Raw genomic sequence first — 24,109 nt, forward strand, 5'->3', positions numbered from 1 at the left:
TAGCCCTTTTGCAACCTTAAACTAAGTGACCGTCGCTGAAAAAATAAAACGAATGAGTGCATCGATAAGTACGCGGTAACACTACTTTCAGACCATTTAAAAGCTTTAAGTAAAGGTTCATAAGTTGCAAGAAAGTAATGAAGTCGAATAGAAATTAATTTAGTTGAAGCGCACAATTCTTTTGTTTTGCGTTTCAGGTCGGCAGAACGGGCGAAACGGGTTTGGGACCCATTTGGCTTACTCGATTCAGAATCGATTCCACGTTGTTTTTCTCGAACGTGTGTAATTAGGCTTATTGACAGAGAAGCAAATTTTAGGGAACAAATATGTAGGTTTAGATTTAACCATTTGCTCCCTATTTGAAATGTATCTACGTGATAAACTGTTTTGCGAGTGTGTTTGCATGGATGAACTTAAACTGGTATGGGTGTGAGGAAAACGCGACCGACACGTCTGTCACCGCCGATTGATTGCATTTTGAAGGAATATGACTGGATTACGGAAAAATATGTGGACTTACTGCAGAGCCAGGCAAAAGAGTAGACTTGCTCGCAAAACACGTGAAACAGCCGATGTTTGATAGCTGAAGGCGCACACCAAAACACACTACCGACAGATTCTCAAAAGTCGTCTGCTAACGATGCAAGGGGAGGGTACTCGTGTTTTTGTTTTGGTTCGCTAGCATCTGGTTATCTTGTAAGTTGAATGTTCGTTTTTTTCGACCTGCATTGCTTTCATAATGAAAGAAACTTTTGCTTATTGCATCTCATACATCAGATCAGTTCTGAGATTCATTTTTGCGTGCAACTGATATGGTTTTCTGAGCCGTGCAATACGATTTTAGAACTTCATACAAATGTGTCACATTGTTCGGCGCGAGGTCAAAGGTCGGGAGGAAAGTAGTCCTTTGCCCAAATCGGAATCTGCACTATCATATATTTTTTGGAGTCCATGATGTATTTATTGAGCTATAAAAATACAACATATATACCCATACTGAAGTAACAGAGACAAAGAAGGGAGGTCATGGGATATATATACATATGTATGTATATATTGTAAACTAGATGATTACCCGCTTCGCCGGGAAGAAGTAGAGCCGAATACGCGGCCGTCGCCGGGGACCCGGCTTTGCCGGGTGTACGCCGGCATCGCCGGCGCACGAAGGAAGGGAGATCTAAAAATAGTAACGTGCAGTGACCTTCTAAATATAAACGTACAAACGGGAATATCGATTGACGCCAGCGCACGAAGGAAGGGAGATCTAAAAATAGTAACGTGCAGTGAAAAACGAAAATCGGTTCAGCGCTGCGCGCTGAGAGCACGTGTTGAAATATCTCATCGATCAGGTTGTGTCCGGGGTCTCTGTCAATAAGCCCACCAAATTTGAAGCAGATCCATCGAGAACTTTGGCCGTGCATCGCGCACAGACACACAGACAGATACACAGACACACAGACACTAGTCGTATATATATATAGATAGAGATAGGTGACAGTGTATTTTTCGCGTGGCTATAAATTGATTCGACCTTTTCACTTTGACAGTAAGAACAACTTACGGGTGCAAGGGAAGCGTTCTGGACAGCGCAGTGACATTCTAAAAATAGTAACGTAGAAACAGGAATATGGATTGAAGCCACACGAAGGAAGGGAGATAAACGCAAAACACTGGAGAAGATAAGGAAGAGTTACTGGGAATGGTGAAATGAACAGAAAAATCAAAATCGGTTCAGCGCTGTGCGCTGAGAGCACGTGTTGAAATATCTCATCGATGATATTGTGTCCGGGGTGTAGCTCAATACGGTGTCCAAATTTGAAAAAGATCCACCGAGAACTTTGGCGTTGTGATGTGGTCTAGCGGCTTTGGTGTGTCGGTATGGGGGCCCGGGTAGCTGAGGTGGAACCAAAATCGGTTCAGCGCTGCGCGCTGAGAGCACGTATTGAAATATCTCATCGACCAGATTTTGTCCGGGGTGTATCTGAATATGGACACCAAATTTGAAGCAGATCCATCGAGAACTTTGGCCGTGCATGGCGAATACACACATACACAGACAGACAGACAGACAGACAGACACACAGACACACAAACACACAGACACAAGTCGTATATATATATATATAGATGTATGCGTATCATGAGCAAAATTATTGGTATCGTAGTGTATGAATTCTTGGACAACTCAAGCATACATATATGACTAAGTGCCAAAAGGTGCGCACGAAAAGCGGACAAAGGGGCTAAAAAATAAAAGTTGACAAACACGACTGATATTGTGATTTTTGTTAAGACAACAGATGCTGGAACCCAATTACGAAAAGAAAAGATAAATTTACCCAAATGATTTTACAAATAACGATAATTTTGTTCGTTATATCATTCAAAACGGCACTGAGTCATAGCATTAAGGTTATCTCGCACGTTTTTAAAGCTAGGGCTTTGAAACTTGGCACACAACCAAAGTATAATGACCTCCAGGTATGGTGCACATCACATTAAACAACATTGAATTTCAAGGTCACAGCGAGGTTAAATTTCCTTTGCAAACTGGAAAATTGTCGTTGTCACGTCTTACATGTTTTAATACTAGATCAGTTAGACTTTACACACTTCACATACTTTCAGCATTTTTATAAAACCTCATTAAAAGTGACCTGCTTGTTAATCTTTGTCAAAGTTCAAGGTCACAGCGGGGTCACATCTGGTCCAAATGTGGAATATTTTCAATTTATTCAGCGCGTTTATAGCACGAGCTTTGAAAATACACACAGTTCTAGTGTATAATGTTCACACACGATTAAAGTCTGGTTGAAAAAGTCAAGGTCACAGCAGGGTCGCGTTGAGGTCAAACATATACATTTTTCAATGAGGTTTTCTCATATGTTTTTGAAGCTAGGGCCTTGAAACTTGGCACACTACGCAAGTTAAATTAAACCTCATCAAATTCCAAGGTCACAGTGAGGTTAAAGATCCTTTAAGGATATTTTCTAAAAAAGGTGACCGCCTGGTTAATGTTTGTCAAATTTCAAGGTCACAGCAGTGCCATCTGGCTTAAACTTTGAAAAATTGTCAATTTCTTCAACTAGTTTTATAGTGTTTGAAGTCATTCACACATGATGAAAGTCTGGTTGATAAAATCAAACGTCAAGGTCGCAGCGGGGTCGCATTGAAGTCAGACACATACAATTGTCATTTTCACGAACGCCTTTTAAGCAACACCTTTGAAACTTCACACATTCCAAAGTTTTGATGTTGTTTGGTTATAATCAAAGTGTGGTCAATTTCCATGATTGAGAGCATTCAGAGGGGTCAAGTTGAGGTCACACAAAAGAGATTAAATTGTCGACACAACAGATGAGACTGGCTACCACTGTTTATTTTAATACACTTTTATGCAAATTTTAAATTGTGTTCAACCATATACACCAAACTCACCCAAACTCCGGAAACATCCAAGAAAAGGAAAAATGTGTCCAAGCAAGGAAAAACGCCATTTCTTCAAAGGCTGGAATAACTACAGATGCAGCCGCGTCATTACACACAATGCAATTACGTCATACATCATACATTTCTATGAGTCATGTTGAATGGAATGGTGGCATGTGCCTCTATTCTAGCTAACAACAAAGCTGAAAAAATGAATATTATCTGTTTGTTTTGTTTGCTTTACCCGTACGAGACCTTTCTGTGACCTTGACATGTGACAAGGATCTACCTTAACTTCTTTAAGTCGGAGTTGAGAGTTGTGTGATGTTTGAAGGCTCTCCCTTTAAAAACAACTGAGATAATGATGCATTTTCGTGTTTTTGATTTGCCCATGTGACCTTGAGATTCGACAAAGGTCAACAAGACTTTAACCGTGTATGGAGGCTATTAAGCCCAAAGATGTGAACTTTCAAGGTTCTTGCTTTGAAAAACTCTGAGAAAAAGGTTATGTTTTTTTTTTTTACCCACACGAGACCCTGCTGTGACCTTCACATTTCTCAAGGATCAACCTTGAATTCTCCATGTTGAACAATCATTAAGCAAAAGCGTTGTTTGAAGTTTGAAGGTTCTAGCTTCAAAAATCTCTGAAAAAATATGTTTCATCCGTTTTCTGAACCACATGTGACCCAGCCGTGACCTTGAAATCTGACAAGGGTCAACAAGACTTTTACCATGCATGGGGGCGATTAAACCCCAAATGTGTGTGAAGTTTCAAGGTTTCAACTTAAAAAACGTCTGAGAAAAATATACATTTTCCTTTTTGGACAATGTGTTGCACGCAAGACAACACGACAAACGCTCGTGTTATCATTCTTTTACTTTAAGGTCGACTTGCGTGCCCGCTCTTTCGCTAATCTCAATTAAAATTCATCTTAGAAGTTCGGTTTTATTACGCTTTTAATTAAGAAGATTAAACTAAGACAACAAATAGTTAGTTTTACCCATTAAACTCGATAAGGTAGTGACATTTTATGTTGAACGCAAGAAGGTGTCGCACGCAAGATCTGAAAAGATGTTGACGACATAATTTCAACACTTGATAGCGCAATCGTGGTTCGTGATTTCTTCACAAATTTTGAACACAGAATGTGTCACGTGGTTCCGTAAATGAAGTAGATCTTTGTACATGTAAATTTTGTTTTTAAAAGAAAATAACCGTTAATTACCGAACATTTTGTCGCACGCAAGATATGACGAAATTTTCAAATCGTTTTCAAAAATGCTGTTCAAAAGTTCTGCAGTCTTTGCTGGATTACTTGAAAGACAGCAGTTTGATACACCGTTATCGCTTGACGTGTCGACATCAATTCCAGAGTTTTTGAAAAAGAAATTTAGTAAATATCTGCGATTGAAAAATGTATGCCGTGATGACGAATCATCTTGCGTGCGACACCTTAAAATTCCGTTATCGAAAAAAAAAAATTCTCTCGAGATTTAGATTTGACGTTTGGTCTCGTCTGTAAAGCGATGTTTCAGGCATTCAATCAAACTAAATGCAATTCATTTGTGCTTCTTGTTATTTTTCTGTGGCATATTCAAAACACGAGGTATCACGATGTCCTTTTTCAGATGGCCGGTTTTGGCGTTATTTTTGACTTTAAACAAAGATAACTTCAAAACCGTTCAAGTCAGACACACGAAATTATGTCCACTATCTCTTCGCACATTCATCCACACACACACCAATTTTCAGCAGACACACGTTTTTAGAAACATTTTTATTGTAAAACAAAGTCGTCTTCTGTTCTGTGAGCACCTTTTGGCACTTAGTCATATACACACCGGTGACACTGTGACGGTTCCCCTACGCTTTGTGTCCGGTGCCCTGACCCTTTGTGTTCGGTTCCCACTCGGTTCCCACACGCCAAAATTCGCGGACAAAACATCCATTTATGGTAGTATTACGCAATGTTGCTCTCTGAGAATGGTCTTGTTAGATCTGTGAGTGTTTACACTACATGCCTAGGTGCTGTTGGATTGAAGGTTTTTGATATTTTAGCCGTTATTAGGTAGAATGCCTTCCACTTTACTGCAAAACTGCATAATTCGTAGCATCGGCAAGAAATATCCTACCAAAAAATGCCTGCTTGGAACTGTCGTTGGTCCAGCAAAAAGTTCAACATGTCTGTAGCAGACAGCCCAAGTTTCAAGATTGTAGGGCCATCCAAACAGCCGTAATAATAAAAACAACAAAAGTAGTCAGTGAAATTGGCTGTGTTCGGTCCCCACACACTTTTGTGACGTAGGCGTGACGGTTCCCATAATTCATTGTGTCGGTCCCCACTTTCTGTGTCGGACCCCACTTTCGACCTAATTTCTCTGTGACGGACCCCACAACCAGCCTATTTTGTGTCGGTCCCCACACCTTCTTGGATTTATGACTTGCCGGTTACTTGTATCATTGTATTCATTGAATCTAATTGTCTCGGAGTTATTTTTCAGCAAAAACCGGCAAGGCAGCACCTTTTGTGATACCAAGTAAGTCAGATGACATCAGTATGTGTGTGTATGTGTGTGTGAGAGAGAGAGAGAGAGAGAGAGAGAGAGAGAGAGAGAGAGAGAGAGAGAGAGAGAGAGAGAGAGAGAAAGAGAGAGAGAGAGAGAGAGAGAGAGAGAGAGAGAGAGAGAGACTAACTTTATTAGTTTATGCCACAAATAATATATAACATTATTTATCTCTGGGACGGTTCCCAGTATACCAGCAAATTATGTGTTGATCCACCCACACCTTCTTGAACTGGCCTTCCCAATATCTACTCTTAGTCTTAAGGCCTTGGAGATATGCAATTTGGCACATTTTTAAAATAAAAGATCCACCTGTCGTATGTGAGATTCAGTTTTCAGAGCAAAATGCTGCCCAGGGACTTCTAGTGGTGATTGAAAAAAAAAAAGAGTACTTGCCTGTGTCAAGTATGTGTCTTTATTCACGCTTGTTGTAAGAGGCAACTTTTCCCAGCTCCTTGTGTTCATGACTGCTTTCTCTTAAAATTAATTACTTTATGACAGTCAGAATACAATGGAACAAGGCTACATAAACCCTGACAGCCTACGACAACGGCCCGACTAAGGCTCAACACCGCGCCAATAAATTCAGCATTGGGCCAATGTTGGGCCATGATTGCTCCGTTTTCGTAGGCTATCAGGGTCAAAGATACATATTGGTAAACTAGTAAAATACATGTTCAGCATCATCAGCAATACCACAAAAGGATTAAAACAAGAAATTCCTCCGATAGGAACTACACCCCCGTCAAAGGGAAATAACCTTCTCAGTTGGTGGCAGTGAGAATGGTTATTTCCCTTTGACCAACGGGGGTGTCCGTCTATACCAGGCCTTGTATAATTTTAATCCACCAATAACTCCCTAACCGTGTGTTTGACTGGTCCCAATTTTTGTAAGGACCGTCTCAGGAATGTATAGAACCTGTTCACCAAGTTTGGTGACGATCGGTCCGTTCATTCTTGAGATCTACTTGCGAACACAAACACATCGAGTGAAACCTATACACACCCCTATACCGGGGGTGTAAAAATCCTATTAGCTGTATGTCAGCGGCACAATGCAACCAGAACCAGCGTTTATGTGGAGTGATCGGGTGCTGGTCACTACCGCGAGCGTCACTACCGCGAGTACCACTACCGCGTCTCACACTAAAGTTGTGTTTCCGTACCCGCGATAGCGTTTTTCCAGCGGTGCGACGAAAATCAAGCACATAGAAAACAAGGAACTTAGTCGATAAATATCGACAGGGGGCGGACAAATGGTTTACATGTGAAATGTGTGTATATGGGTGTGGTTCTGAAACAAACAAACCATGTGAACCCCCCCATCCCACCGCTCGCGGGCTGAACGACTGACGTCACATGTCGCTTCGGTCTTTTCCTGAGAAGAACACGGCGTGTACATAATACACAATTCGATCGCGTAGCACTGCCAATGCACATTTTCGCAACGAAAACCGTGCTACTGTTTCTTGTGTGTTAAATCTGAAAGCAATATAAGTGAACGAACAATTGAAAACTGATATCACGTTACTAAACTCCAAAAAGTAATAAATTACTTCTGACTGCGGTACACAATACGGCAGTCACCTCTGCGAATGCTGTCGAAGAATCTAACCGAAAGTAAACATTCTGGGAATCTACGCGCATCGGCCTTGACGCAAGTTCAATACTTAGCCAATGAGCGCGCCGCGGCGAAGTTGGCCGCTGTAAGTCTCGCAGCGCTGGCTGGCTGAGCGAGTTGCGTGTCCATCCTTTTTTGGTCCAAGCCGCACCGTAGACCAGATTAGTAGGCGCTTGATTTTGGTATTTTGATTTTACATAACATTAAACCTTTCTTGGGGTTCATGGTCATGGCAACAGCCATAATAATATTATATCATGTATAATATTACATTTCAGCATATTTGAATTACATGTCATCATACCAAACTGTCATACATTTTTATTCCTACATCATTCTGATTGATCACAACCAAACCTACTATCAGTGGACACATCCAAATGTAAGCGCCTGTTCTTGACAACTTTTAATCGATCTAAAAATAGCAACTTGCTGGGCCCTCTGCCGCCAACAGACACTGTTTGGCCTGTAGGTAAAATGTACAATGTATTTTCTGATTTGTGCACAAAAGCTTTATTTCTTTTTTCTTTTTTTTAACATAACAATGTTTAATGTCACTGTATGTTTAAAAGACCATGGTCATATTTGTAAAAAAAATGTTAAATTAGAAAATAAATAACATTTTGGTTCATGATTTTTCCTACACCTGTGCTAAAAATAAGAAATAAAAATGTCGGGTATATAAGTCACTCAAATACAGCTAAGTATGAATGGCTCGGTTTGAGTTTGTTGCAGTTGACCCTGCACAATGCGACATATCATGTTTTTGTTGAACAATTTTGACGTCACCCCTCCCATAGGGTGACGTATTTCACAACTTCCTGTGTTACACAAACTCTGTGATGACCAATTTTGACGTCACCCCTCCCATAGGGTGACGGATTTCACAACTTTCTACAGATGAACAATGTTGCCTTCACCCCTCCCATAGGGTGACGGATGTCACAACTTCCTGTGTACACAAACTGATGACGTATTTCACAACAAAATGGCGCTGCCCATGGTCAACCTCTAAACTATCCGTATAGAATGGGGGCGTCCTCGCCCCCATAATGACCAGGAGTGTTTCCACACGCGCGACGCGTTAGCGGCGCGACAAGCGGCAAGCGACGCGATTTTTTTGAAAGGGTCCTGGAGCGATTTTTTCGCGTTGTCGCGCGGCAACGCGGGAGTTTACAGATTTTACCGCATGTTTAAAACGCAAGTACGGAAACACGTCACGCGTTTGCGCGCGTTTTCTTTTGTCGGTGCCGCTGTCGCGGGTACGGAAACAGAACTTACCGCGAGTACGACACTACCGGGAGTACGACACTACCGCGAGTATAACACTACCGCGTGTCACACTACCGCGAGTATAACATTACCGCGTGTCATTTTATGACTTCCATGGCTGAAGGCAAAGGTTGAAATGTTTCCTTGAAATATAAAACAAAAAGGCCTGGTCTGTTCTCTGAACACTAATTCAATGTTTGTCATGCTAACCAAGAACTCAAAACGATCAGAACACACTATCAGAATACATATAGAATGGGTTGCTTCCAATCAAAGCCGTTAGAACACAAACTCACAAGAAGTAAGTTTGCATGCGTTCTCTCTACGGTTATGGTACTCGCGGTTGTGGTACGCGCGGTAGTGTGACACGCGGCAGTGTTATACTCGCGGTAGTGTCGTACTCGCGGTAGTGTGACACGCGGTAGTGTTACACGCGGTAGTGTCGTACTCGCCGTAGTGTGACACGCGGTAGTGACGCTCGCGGTAGTGTCGCATAACCGGAGTGATCTGGAAAGGTGTCAATCTCTCTCTCTCTCTCTCTCTCACTCTCTCTCTCTCTCTCTCTCTCTCTCTCTCTCTCTCTCTCTCTCTCTCTCTCTCTCTCTCTCTCTCACACACACATACACACACATACTGATGTCATCTGACTTACTTGGTATCACAAAAGGTGCTGCCTTGCCGGTTTTTGCTGAAAAATAACTCCGAGACAATTAGATTCAATGAATACAATGATACAAGTAACCGGCAAGTCATAAATCCAAGAAGGTGTGGGGACCGACACAAAATAGGCTGGTTGTGGGGTCCGTCACAGAGAAATTAGGTCGAAAGTGGGGTCCGACACAGAAAGTGGGGACCGACACAATGAATTATGGGAACCGTCACGCCTACGTCACAAAAGTGTGTGGGGACCGAACACAGCCAATTTCACTGACTACTTTTGTTGTTTTTATTATTACGGCTGTTTGGATGGCCCTACAATCTTGAAACTTGGGCTGTCTGCTACAGACATGTTGAACTTTTTGCTGGACCAACGACAGTTCCAAGCAGGCATTTTTTGGTAGGATATTTCTTGCCGATGCTACGAATTATGCAGTTTTGCAGTAAAGTGGAAGGCATTCTACCTAATAACGGCTAAAATATCAAAAACCTTCAATCCAACAGCACCTAGGCATGTAGTGTAAACACTCACAGATCTAACAAGACCATTCTCAGAGAGCAACATTGCGTAATACTACCATAAATGGATGTTTTGTCCGCGAATTTTGGCGTGTGGGAACCGAGTGGGAACCGAACACAAAGGGTCAGGGCACCGGACACAAAGCGTAGGGGAACCGTCACAGTGTCACCGGTGTGATATATGTAAGGTTCTTTGGGATTGCCAAACATTGCCCTAAATGAAAAGGCTACTCACCTGAAATGCAGTATTCACATAATTATTGATATATACCCTATACTTATATATGTTCACACGTGATTTTATCGAGACTGAAATTCTTGCCTTTTTACATTTAGTCAAGTTTTGACTAAATGTTTTAACATAGAGGGGGGAATCGAGACGAGGGTCGTTGTGTATACATGTGTGTGTGTGTGTGTCTGTCTGTCTGTCTGTCTGTCTGTGTGTGCGTGTAGAGCGATTCAGACTAAACTACTGGGCCGATCTTTATGAAATTTGACATGAGAGTTTCTGGGTATGATATCCCCGGACGTTTTTTTTCTTTTTTTCGATAAATATCTTTGATGACGTCATATCCGGCTTTTTGTAAAAGTTGAGGCGGCACTGTCACACCCTCATTTTTCTATCAAATTGATTGAAATTTTGGCAAAGCAATCTTCGACGAAGGCCGGGGTTTGGTATTGCATTTCAGCTTGGTGGCTTAAAAACTAATGAGTGAGTTTGGTCATTAAAAATCGGAAACTTGTAATTAAAATTATTTTTTATTAAACGATCCAAAAACAATTTCATCTTATTCTTCGTCATTTTCTGATTCCAAAAACATATACATATGTTATATTTGGATTGAAAACAAGCTCTGAAAATTAAAAATATAAAAATTATGATCAAAATTAAATTTCCGAAATCGTTTTAAAAACTATTTCATCTTATTCCTTGTCGGTTCCTTATTCCAAAAACATATAGATATGATATGTTTGGATTAAAAAACACGCTCAGAAAGTTAAAACGAAGAGAGGTACAGTAAAGCGTGCTATGAAGCACAGCGCAATCGCTACCGCGCCAAACAGGCTCGTCACTTTCACTGCCTTTTGCACTAGCGGCGGACTACGTTCAGTTTCATTCTGTGAGTTCCACAGCTTGACTAAATGTAGTAATTTCGCCTTACGCGACTTGTTGTGAGTTACCCTTACTTTTCAAAACAAGTCAAAGAATGCCCACTAGCTTCTACTTGTTGTTTTGATTTTTGATTATTTTAACACGATGATGACAGATCGGGAGAGCTGCCCAAGATCTTACAGGAAATGCTCACGAAGACGATTGCGGAGCTGATGCTTGAGATTGACGAAGGGCTGTGCTTAAGCTTGTTGCCCGAGCTCGCCATCAGCCTGAACAATGAAGATCTGATGCAGCTGATGGGCAACATGGTCACATTCTTTGATGTAAGATTAAGGGCTGCTTGTTAATTCGGTAGTTCGTGTTGTTTGAGAAGCCATGATGGAGGTGCACGAACCGAAAGTCAATCAATCAATATGAGGCTTATATCGCGCGTATTCCGGGGGTACAGTTCTAAGCGCAGGGATTTATTTTTATTTTTATTTTTTTATTTTTATGTTATGCAATTTTATATCGCGCACATATTCAAAGCGCAGGGATTTATTTATGCCGTGTGAGATGGAATTTTTTTTTTACACAATACATCACTCATTCACACCGGCCAGCAGATCGCAGCCATTTCGGCGCATATCCTACTTTTCACGGCCTATTATTCCAAGTCACACGGGTATTTTGGTGGACATTTTTATCTATGCCTATACAATTTTGCCAGGAAAGACCCTTTTATCAATCGTGGGATCTTTAACGTGCTCACCCCAATGTAGTGTACACGAAGGGACCTCGGTTTTTCGTCTCATCCGAAAGACTAGCACTTGAACCCACCACCTAGGTTAGGAAAGGGGGGAGAAAATTGCTAACGCCCTGACCCAGGGTCGAACTCGCAACCTCTTGCTTCCGAGCGCAAGTGCGTTACCACTCGGCCACCCAGTCCTGCAAAGTGGCTGCCATCCAAACTGGAGAAAACCGGAGGGTCTGATTGGTTGAAGTCACATGAAATCTCAATTTCAACCAATCCAACACTACGGGTGGCTCCCGTTTGGTTGGTGACTTCGTCTTGCACCTAAGCCCCGGGGGCCAGTTCTGAGTGGCTCTTGCCTACGATTGTTTGGTCAGCAGGGCTCCCCAAACTGTATGTGAGTCACTGTTACCTACCTATACGCACTTAAAAGCCGAAAAGCCGAATATATCGCGCACTGTAGATTACTGCGCCTTGAGTCCGAGTCTGGAGTAAAGATACGCGCGCGATATAAGACTTCATATAACATAACATATTCAAGGCGCAGGGATTTATTTATGCCGTGTGAGATGGATTTTTTTTACACATTACATCACGCATTCACATCGGACAGCAGATCGCAGCCATTTCGGCGCATATCCTACTTTTCACGGCCTATTATTCCAAGTCACACGTTATCATGCGTACCGCTGATAAGAATTTTCAGACTGTAATCGTCTACTATAGTTTCCACACAAAGAGGACAAACATTTACACTTGGCTACATTTCGAAGACAGGAACGTTTTCTGCGATATGTGTACCGACGCTAATTCTTGGTGTTAATCTAACTGATTCTTAAAGGAACTATCCCACATGCATAACGTTGATAAACATATGCACTATACAGAAATGAGTCATGGGAAATGTATGCTGAAGTGGGTATGATACTACATCCTTGTTGAGCAGTATCTGTCACATACATGTGCTTGTCTATTGTAATGAACACGTCTTTTTGCGTCTTATGCAATGCACCTTTATGTTCTGTGCATTGCATGACAAAATGTAAACACACTACCTGAAGAAAACACTTTTCAAGAAACAAACTGTTTGTTGTGAATGTCTTGCAAAGCTTCCAAAGTCCATCTGCTCTAGGAACCCTCTTAGATTTTGCCGAGGAGGTCCTTGGACGCCCTAAAAATTAAAATTGAAGGTTCCGGGACCCTCTGGTGAGCCCTGTTTCAGTGATTCCTTCACTTTTCTTCCTGTGCAGACTAAATAGTTTCTGCTGCATAAGTAACTATTTAAATAATGATAATCTGAAAATAATGATCTTATTTAAATTTTAACTTGTCCTTGTTATTTTATAATAATATACGATGAAAACACTCTGAGTTAGGGTTAGCGGGAATATGTGTGCTTGTTGTTATATATGAACCTATGAGTTTTTGTCTTGTTGAATTTCATTATAATTCTTATTTAACGTTTAAGTTATAATCGTTTACAGGTTATGTCAAAGAAACATTTCCATTCTAATCTACCATTTTAATGGACCATAAAGTTTGGTTAATGTTTTTGTTATTGTTATTCAGAAACCTTTTTGTCAATATCTCTCTAGTGACTCTCCACCGAAAAGTCTTTTGTGTATGAATGTCCAATTGCTGCCAAAGGCGTATAGTCGGTGCTACATTTCTTATCTAAGACTCACTGTTTCGTTCATTGCGTTTCATGCATCAATTCTTTCCCTTCAGAATGTTTACGTTTCTTGCATGGCTCCAACTTACACAGAATTCCACAAGTGAGAGGGTACAAAGAATGGCGATTCGACTAGTGGGAATGGAAGACAAGAAGCGTGCGCTTATAGAGGTTTGTACACCCGTGACTTGTTTTGCATTTACGTTGTTGTCAGTTAAAAGACCCACATGAAGGTACGCGTTAAAGTTATTTTTAGATGACTGGTAAATTTGAATCATTATACTGACGAACGAAAATACAAATGTGTACCTGCACTGCTCTTTGCTTTTACCACGCGTTCAAGTTCATGATCCATGCAGAGTCTGTTTGGCATAGAGAGAAAGTGTTAGAGAGGAATACACGAATTGTACAGAAGCCACAAATTCAGGCCAGGGGTATATGTCGCTTCCCTAAAACCTGCAAGACAATAGCAGCACTTGTTTGCTCTTCTGAGTCATTCACTCATAGTAATGAGCAGTGTGCGCTCTAATGGGCGGGCGGGCGGTCGGCTCGGCGCTAAACGAAAAAACCTTAACGTTGAGGTTCTCACAGATGTTATCTTCTTCTTGTCGATCATTGATGTTATTAAACCTAGAGTTTTTAAACTGTACACGCTTTTAGGGCTGGATGACCTCCAGACATGACCTACGTATGGCTGACACTTAAACACATTTGAAGATCACAGTTGGGTCAAGTTTAGGTCTCAAAAAACACCATCACAGTGTACCTTCTACAGTTTGGTTGCTAGATTATTGAAACTTCACATACTTTCAGGGTTTAATGACGTTTATACGTGAGCGTGCTTGTTCCTGGTCAAATATCAAGGTCACAATGAGATCGAACTTAAATCAATCGCATGGGAAACATTTTTAAACGTGTATGGAGCTAACTAGAGCAGCAGATGATATGTTTTGACTCATATTACTTATGACGAAGGTGAGTCGTATGAGTATTTGCTTTTCTTGTTCCTAAATTCAATATAAAAATCGCGATTAGTACGTATGGTCCAACAGCGGTCAAGCTAAATTTGCTGGGTGCCTGTGTTAATATACAATACATATATGTTGGCATTCATACCGACCCTGCAGAAATGCAGAAAGAAACTTTCCTCCCAAGCTGAAATATCTCTCGGTATTGTCAGAGGTAAAGTCATATATTAAAAGTTTTACCATCACAGCGCAGTAAAAATGACGGTTTTTTTCGACTTAAAAACAGATTCTGTAAGATATCTTAAATCAAAAAGAGCAAAATTAAGAAACATCCAGTTAGCACGTTACAATGGCGCAACGGTCTAACAAGCAGAATTTTACAAATGACGATGCGTTGAAAACTAAGAATCAGAAACGAAGACCCCTGCACCTGCATGTTGGTCTTCGTGCAACTTATTCACTCTAGTGTGACATTCTCCCCACAGAATCTGAAGAAACTGGGCCATCCCACGGCGGAACTGACGGAAGTGCTGGAACAAGTGAGGGCTCAGTCCTGGTTCCCCAGCAATATCCCCCGTGACCTGCCCAGCACCTGCCGCGCCTGGATGTCCGCGCAGGTCCCGTTGACTGACCCCCCTGCCCTGCACGAAGCTGTCCAGTTCACCTGCACAACGATGGCGTGAGTTGTTTGAGTCTGTCTCATTGGCAGGTAGACGTTGCGAGCGGCACTAGAAGACTGCATTCATGACCTCCTATTCTTCTCTCTATCTTCAAGTAATAACGATTCATCCATCAATCACTCTCTCTCTCTCTCTCTCTCTCTCTCTCTCTCTCTCTCTCTCTCTCTCTCTCTCTCTCTCTCTAGATTCTCTCTCTCTCTCTCTCTCTAGATTCTCTCTCTCTCTCTCTCTCTCTCTCTCTCCATCTCTGTCTCTCTCTCTTCAGTCTCTCTCTTTCCCTCTCTCTCTCTCTCTCTCTCTCTTCCACTCTTTCTATCTATCTCTTTCTCTCTATGTCTTTCTATCTCTTTGAGTCTTTCTTCCTCCCACTCTGTTTCTATCTCTCTCTCTCTCTCATTCTTTTCCTCAATCTCTGGGTTTCTCTCTCTCTCTCTCTCTTTCTCTCTCTCTCTCTCTCTCTCTCTCTCTCTCTCTCTCTCTCTCTCTCTCTCTCTCTCTCTCTCTCTCTCTCTCTCTCTCTCTCTCTAAATATCAATGCTGGTATAAAAACATCTGCTCGTGTTTTTCAAAACGCTATGATCATGTGTATTTTCTTGTAAACTTATTTGCTTCATTTAGGTAGTATATATGCTTTGATGATATCATCTTCATCATCATCATCATCATCATCATCATCATCATCATCATCATCATCATCATCATCATCACTGTCACAAGCATTGTCATTGTAGTCATTATCATCAACGTAGGTATTGTGAGTGTTACTGCTAGGCAGTTCAAAACTGTTATGATTATGTTATCAGTTTGTATTGCTTTTATCAACATAATAGTAGGTTTTCTTGCCGATTGCTTTTTAATTTTTTATTTGTTTGTTTGATTGTCTTTTTGTTTATTGGAATGTTGTATTAGCTTGATGTAAGGAAAGGTTGTTATAAAGGGCGTAGCCATAAACCTTTATACTTGTACAATAAATGTACATCATCATCATCATCATCATCATCATCATCATCTTTACTCTCTCTCTCTCTCTCTCTCTCTCTCTCTCTCTCTCTCTCTCTCTCTCTCTCTCTCTCTCACTCTTTATTTTTTTTATTGACTCACCTGAGTAATTGGTGAGTATTAGGATTCATATGTGTCCGATGGTATGGCCGGTGTAACACGACATTTTTACTCCACGAAAAATTTGCTCCGGAGTAAAACTCCGAGTACACCTTTCGTACGAGAAAATAACTCCCCAAGGCACGAAAAATTTACTCCCTCCACGAAATTTTTACTCCCCATTTTTTTTACTTCCAGTAAAAATCTCGTACGCAAAAATGGGATGCGGGCGAAGGGATAATGCCAATATGTAATCTCGAGCACATGAATGTCCCGCTACCCTCCCTCCACCCCTTCCACCACCAAGACTAACAAGTGACACGGGAGTAAAAATTTCGTACACCTGGCATGGGAAGTTAAATTGCTCGTATTAGGGTGAAGTAATTCGTTATTTATTCGTCAGGGAATTAACATGTTTACTCGGAACTCGCCTGTCTTGGGGAGTAACTTTCTCGTGTAATGGGGGAGTGCTTTTTTCGTAAAGGGAGTAACATTTTAATACGAACATTTTACTCCGGAGTAAAAATCTCGTGGGAGTAATTTTCTCGTGTTACACCGGCCGGCCGCCTGTCTGTCCGTGGACAAAAAACTTAACGTAAAAGTTATCTCGGAAGTTTTTAAAGCTAGACCTCTGAAAATGTGCACACTCATAGGGTTTGATGATTTCACGAGATGACTCCAGTTTGGTTGACCCTCGTCAAATTTGGGGGTTTCATCAAAACTTAACGTTGAGGTTGTCTCAGATGTTTTTGAAGCCAGAGCTTTGATACTATGCACACATCTAGGGTTTGATAATCTACCGACTTGACGTAAGTTTGATTGACCCTCGTCAAGTTTTGGGGTCACAGGGGGTCATGAGCGATTTTTAATAACTTAACATTGATGTTATCTCACGCGTTTTTGAAGCTATAGCTTTGAAACTTCAAACACTTGAAGGGTTTGATAATCTACCGACGTGACCCTAGTTTGGTGACCCCTGTCACATTTTGAGGTCACAGCGGGGTCATGTTTGTAAAAGCTTTACATTGAGGTCTTCTCAGTTATTTTGGGAGCAAAAGCCTCCAAATTTCACGAAATTGTAGGTGTTGGTAATCAGCAGACATGACTAAAATTGTCACCACTGAACATGTCCACTGAGCTATCAAGAATATAAGTCTTGACCTCATTAAGCTATGATGTCATTTGATTTGGTCACAGTCTTGGCTACTCTTGGTGATGACATTATGTTATGATGTTATAGTGTCAGAAATAATAATAATAATAATAATAATAAATAACTTTTCTATAGCGCGAGTCCCATCAATTGGCTCCAGGCGCTTTACAAATTCATTATAGAATAAACTAGCACAAATCAACAAGCATACAAAGCATACATTTAACTGAGACATAACACCAAGAACCCAAGCACTAAGCAAAACTTAGCGTACAATGTTAAAAGTACACACACACACACACACACACACACACACACACACACACACACACACACACACACACACGCACGCACGCACGCGCACACACAAAGATACCATTGACAAAGAGACCGTAAAGCACATACAGGGTAGAGAGTTCCAAAACAGAATAGAGTTGTGGAGAGTCTACTCAGGCTAAGCAAAGGCTTTACGAAATGAGGTCACTCAAGTGTCTAAGAGTACATATTTTGTCTGGGCTAGCCAAGACTCAAAAATAATGTTTTCAAACATAATTTTTAGGATGTTGAGTATGTCAGGCTAGTGGTGGGAAGGAGGTTGGTTTGAATATATATAAGTTACACACCCCGAGTTCTGAATATCGTGCATATTTTTCCTAGGGTCGATCTTCAGGTACCGGTGTAACAGGCCATTTTGACACATAGTCAGTTTTGACCGGGAGGTCATTCTGGGCAAGCTGATTTTGACCGGGAGGTCATTCTGGGCTAGCCAATTTTGACCCCCCCTAGTCAGTTTTGACCCCCCCCCTTCAAACTTCAAGAATAAGTACCTTAGGACCTTTTAAAACGAAATATATGTATATGTGCACAATATTTGTTGGAAAAATGATCTAAAAAAATAAATTTTTCAAAAAAATCTTTAAAAAAAACAAAAAAAGTTTTAGCGCTTCCTTTGAAACTTCAAGAATAAGTACACTAGGACCTTTTAAAACGAAATGTACGCATAAATTAACGCATCTATGCATCTCCACATCTCCATCACCCCTTCAAACTTCAATAATAAGTACTTTAAGACCTTTTAAAACGAATTAAATGTAAATGTGGACAATATTTGTTGAAAAATTATATTGGAAAAAAACATCCAAAAAAATTCTAAAAAACCCCCAAGTTTCGACGCTTCCCTTCAAACTTCAAGAATAAGTACATTAGGACTTCACATGACGAAATGTATGCATATATGTATGCATCTATGTTTCTCAACAGGCTTGGGCGGATGTGTCATTCTGGGCTCCCGGTCAAAATCAGCTAGCCCAGAATGACCCCCCGGCAGACCTGTTTACCCCCATAAGTGTTTTGGAGTAATGCTCAGCCCCAAAAATAGTAATCCTGGCACAAAAATAGTAATCATCCAGCATTCGTCGCCAATTACAACGCACATGACAACTGTGTCTGCGAAACGCAATCATGCACATATATCCATCATTCACAAACAAAACACATCAGTCAGTTTTTGTAGTCATCATAATTTCAAAGAAGATCACATCAAAAGCACATGCATCACTGATTCTTTTTCTTTTGCTCGTAGTAGGCCTTTTTCAGTGTGTCATGCCTGTACTTGCGCTTGCCGAATGAGTGAGGGCGAGACTTCACCACTAGAAGGCTCTCCAGCGTCTCATCAGACAGACATGATTATGATCTCTGGTCACCCCATTTTGCCATTGAAAAAAACCAATGCCAAACATGTGAATTAATAAAAAATAAAAAAAATATTAAAAAAAAAATTATTTTTATTTTTTACATTTTTTTTATTTATGAAAATCGTAGTCTTGACACGGATAACGGAATGGCGTATTTTTTGCAGAAAATCGTAATAAATTATGCCAAAATCGTGAGGGTAAACAGGTCTGCCCCGGTCAAAACTGACTAGGCCAGTCAGTTTTGACCCCCCCCCCCCCCCCCCCCACCCTTCTTCAAACTTCAAGAATGAGTACTTTAAGACCTTTTAAAACGAATTAAATGCAAATGTGGACAATATTTGGTGGAAAATGATATTGCACACACACACACAAAATAAAAATCGAAAAAACAACTTCTAAAAAAAAAAAGTTTCGACGCTTCCCTTCAAACATCAAGAATAAGTACATTAGGACTTCACATGACGAAATGTATGCATGTATGCATCTATGTATCTCAACAGGTTCGGATTGATAAAAAAAACCAACTTTATTTCTAAAAAAAAAAAAAAAAGTGTTGACGTTTTCCTTCCAACTTCAAGAATAGGTACATTAGGACTTCACATGACGAAATGAATGCATATATGTATGCATCTATGTATCTCAACAGGGTCCCGGTCAAAATCAGCTAGCCCAGAATGACCCCCCGATCAAAACTGACTAGGCCCGTCAGTTTTGACCCCCCCCCCCCCCCCCCTTCAAACTTTAAGAATGAGTACTTTAAGACCTTTTAAAACGAATTGAATGTAAATGTGGACTATTTTTGTTGCAGAATTATATTGAAAAAAGTTTCGACGCTTCCCTTCAAACTTCAAGAATAAGTACATTAGGACTTTAGAAAATTAAGTTAATGGGTTTTTTTTTCCGATTTTTTTTTTTTTTTTTTTTTTTTTTTGCAATATCATTTTGCAACAAATATTGTCCACATTTACATTCAAATCGTTTTAAAAGGTCTGAAAGACACATCCCCCCAAACCTGTTGAGATACATACATGCATACATTTCGTCGTGTGAAGTCCTAATGTACTTATTCTTGAAGTTGGAAGGAAAACGTCAAAACCTTTTTTTTTTTTTTTTTAGAAATAAAGTTGTTTTTTTATCAATTTAAAAAAAAAATTCAATATCATTTTCCAACAAATATTGTCCACATTTACATTTAATTCGTTTTAAAAGGTCTTAAAGTACTTATTCTTGAAGTTTGAAGGGGGGGGTCAAAACTGACTGGCCTAGTCAGTTTTGACCGGGGGGGTCATTCTGGGCTAGCTGTTGAGATACATAGATGCATACATAGATGCATTCATTTCGTCATGTGAAGTCCTAATGTACCTATTCTTGAAGTTGGAAGTAAAACGCTAGCCTATTTTGACCGGAGGTCATTCTGGGCTCCCCCCCAAACCTTAGATATACGTAGTTGCGTACATATATGCATAAATATTGTTTATAGAGGTCTTAATGTACTCATTCTTAAAGTTTGAAGGGGGGGTCAAAATTGACTAGGGGGGGGGGGTCAAAACTGACTAGCCCAGAATGACCTCCCGGTCAAAATAGGCTAGCCCAGAATGACCTCCCGGTCAAACTGGGCTATGTCAAAATAGGCTGCTACACCGGTATTACCGAGCCTCTGGCGAGCGTTTTATCCCTTTACTCGGACGTTTTCAGTAAAAAAAACACCACTTTTCGACACAAACTCTGCGAGTGGCTGTTTTCTGCTCATCAAACCTTCCGCGACCACAAATCGTGTCATCAAATTCATGTGCAAAACGAGTCCCCTTTTGTCTTTTTGGTAAATGCGCCATAAAACGTCTGCTTTTGTATTCAGTTAGCCATACTGCTTAAGAAAACGAATAACAGTTATTTCTAGAGTGTTGAAATGAAATTGGAAATATTATTTTGCATTGTTGGCTTCCGGCTTTCGTCCTACCTGAACGGTACACCCGTCATGTTTCCGAGATTGCGCAGTTCAATGCATTTGATACTGTGCGGTTACCGGGCGGTTTCAGTCGGTGACCCAAGTCGGTTGTCAGAGGTATTCGCCAAAAACTGAAAAGACTGCGCGTGTGATTTTACAAGCGATGAGGATGATTGCTGAATTCATTTGTGCTTATTCGAGCTGTTGTGCTTCAGTGTTCAAATTTGGATTACTTACTTCTTCAATTGTCATCTAGGTGAGCCTTACTTTGATGTCTGTCGTTCAGTCTTAGGCCAGTAAGTTATCTTTACTGTACTGCAGTAGTTTTTGTTCTGCCGGTCTATTCAATGTAGGTCAAAACTTGTAAATCTATCTGCCTGCATGACCTGAACCTAGACACCGTTGTTTACTTTAAAATTGAAAAATAACACACGCAAGATCCGACCTTCTTCGCCACCTTTTATTTTAAGCGTATCTCCAACTTTGTAAGTGGCAATTTTCATGTTACTGGTCAACTTGATCAGTAGCCGATGATTCTGTAGCAAACGACATATCTGCAGCAGACGACAGATCTGCAGCAGACTACAGATGGGACAGCCTTGTTCTGTTGAACCAGATTTAGCAATCAATGCTCTAAAAGTGATAGCAAATGAACAAAACTGTAAGCATACTGTTTTAGTTTAATTTTTATTTCGTCGCTCAGGATTTTGAATCAGGATTTTGTTGTCGGGATTTATCTAAGCGGTTGCCTATGAAGCGTAATAGAGTTGTGCGCCTTGAATCACTCGTCTCTCTCTATCGCTCTCTCTCTGACTGCTTCGGCCAACTCATAATCTTCAATCAGCTCTTTTCACCCCAGCAGATTATGTGTATTCTTTGTTGCTTTCTTTATTTCTTCAATGTTAAAATGTTTGTAGATCGTTAGCCAAACGTGAGTTCGACTTTTATACCGCAAGAATATCTCAGTGGTTTTGCTAAAGAAAGTAGTCCCGAAGTCAACGATAAATATGCAGATGACCTCTATAAATTATTCAATTGTACTCTGAGATCAAAGACAATGACAGGTGAGATCGAGACTCGGTGATGATGGATTATCCATATGGTAACCATAGATTATCCAGAAAACCACCTCCTCAGCTAACAGAGACAAAGAGGCAGGTCATGGGATAAGTATCTATGATCTATATACGGCTTGTGTGTGTGTCTGTCTGTCTGTCTGTCTGTCTGTCTGTCTGTCTGTCTGTGTCACTTCGCGATGCACGGCCAAAGTTCTCGATGGATCTGCTTCAAATTTGGTGGGCATATTCAGGTAGACCCCGGACACAATCTGGTCGATGAAAATTTACAACACGTGCTCTCAGCGCGCAGCGCTCAACCGATTTTGGTTTTTCTGTACGTCCATTCCCAGTAACTCTTTCTTATCTTCTCCAGTGTTTTGCGCGTTTATCTCCCTTCCTTCGTGTGGCGTCAATCGCGTACAATGCGCCGGCGATACACACACACACACACACACACACACACACACACACACACACACACACACACACACAGACACACACACACACACAGAAGCCGTATATATCTATCTATATATATAAATATATAGAGATAGATGACAGTGGATTTTTCGATAAATAGATTCTACCTTTGCACTTGTACAGTGAGGACAACTTACGGGTACATGCAAGGAAAGCCAACAACTTCTAAGGCGAACAACTCTGCAGAGTCTGCTGTGAAGGGCGACGGTAGTCTCCCTGTCACACTCGACCCCCTTTGAATGAACTTTGTCCCCAAAGTTTCGAACCATGGACCCGCCAAGCTTAGGTCCCTCCCAGGTTGGTGGAATGGGAAGAGCACGAAAATGATTCAGTGGCCATAATGCCATTCCTGAACATATCATGTCGAGTCCCATCCCTGTCGACGACGTCAAATGTAACCGAGTGCCGAAACACCACAATCACCTTTGAAGGCGAAGTCCTCTTAAACAGGATTGAGAATTTTAGAGCTTATTTCAAAGCCCTATATTAACTGTTATGGCTTCTCAAAGGCCAGAACATACACACAGACAAAAGCCGCCAGACCCCATCACAAAGAGAACTGTACAATCCACAGGTGTTGCCTCCACACACACACACACACACACACACACACACACACACACACACACACACACACACACACACACACACACACACACACACAGAGAAGCCGTATATATATATATATATATATATATATATATATATATATATATATATATATGTATATCTAAAAATATATAGAGATAGATGACAGTGTTTTTTTTTTTTTTTTTTTTTTTTTTTTTTTTACATTTTATTTCCTTTATATATACACATAAACACAGCATAGCATACATCATACACCGAGTTTGTCAACAAAGCGCATACACACGTACATACCTAGACAAGACGCAGACATAGACAGTAGGGTGGGATGTTGAAAAGACAGGGGATATGGAAGGGGGGGGGGGGACTGAGGTTGTGGGGGGGGAGGGGGGGGGGTTGTAACTAAGGTTGGGGGGGGGAGGGGGGTAGGTGGGGGCGGTGGTCACAATTTAGCCTCCAAGTATACATGGGGTTTAATTATCGGCATAAAAGTATTGTATAACCTGTTATGAGTAAATGGGTCAGGGGGTATCACATTCAAAAATGTTCATACGAAATCAATCAATACAATTATCCTATAGCATCAATGAAAAAAGTGTCTATATAAACACCACTCTTTTTCAAATTTACCATAATAATTATTTACACTAGCATTATACTTTTCGATCAAAAACCTTTGTTTAGCAATTTTCACAAAAACATTTAGTGTTGGGACTGTCTTATTTAATTTGGCTCCAAATATACTTTGTTTGGCAAGGAGAATAAACAAATCAAAAACAGCATCCATTACTTTCATTCACCTGATTCTCCAAACATACAATCTCAGCAAGGATTTCTCTTTCTTTCCTATCACTTTCTCTCTT

General features: G+C 40.7%; 1 protein-coding gene across 1 annotated transcript in view; it reads left to right on the forward strand.

The window, feature by feature from the left end:
• Nucleotides 1–24,109, forward strand: part of LOC138959106 (uncharacterized) — a gene marked incomplete at its 5' end in the record, with an annotated part of 93,181 nt that overhangs the window by 40,475 nt on the left and 28,597 nt on the right. Inside the window, 3 exon segments of the mRNA XM_070330457.1 lie at nucleotides 11,332–11,500; nucleotides 13,676–13,753; nucleotides 15,036–15,229. Coding sequence (XP_070186558.1) covers nucleotides 11,332–11,500; nucleotides 13,676–13,753; nucleotides 15,036–15,229 — 441 coding nt within the window.

The sequence above is a fragment of the Littorina saxatilis genome, linkage group LG2, assembly GCF_037325665.1.
Source record: "Littorina saxatilis isolate snail1 linkage group LG2, US_GU_Lsax_2.0, whole genome shotgun sequence".
NCBI classification, from domain to species: Eukaryota; Metazoa; Mollusca; class Gastropoda; order Littorinimorpha; family Littorinidae; genus Littorina; species Littorina saxatilis.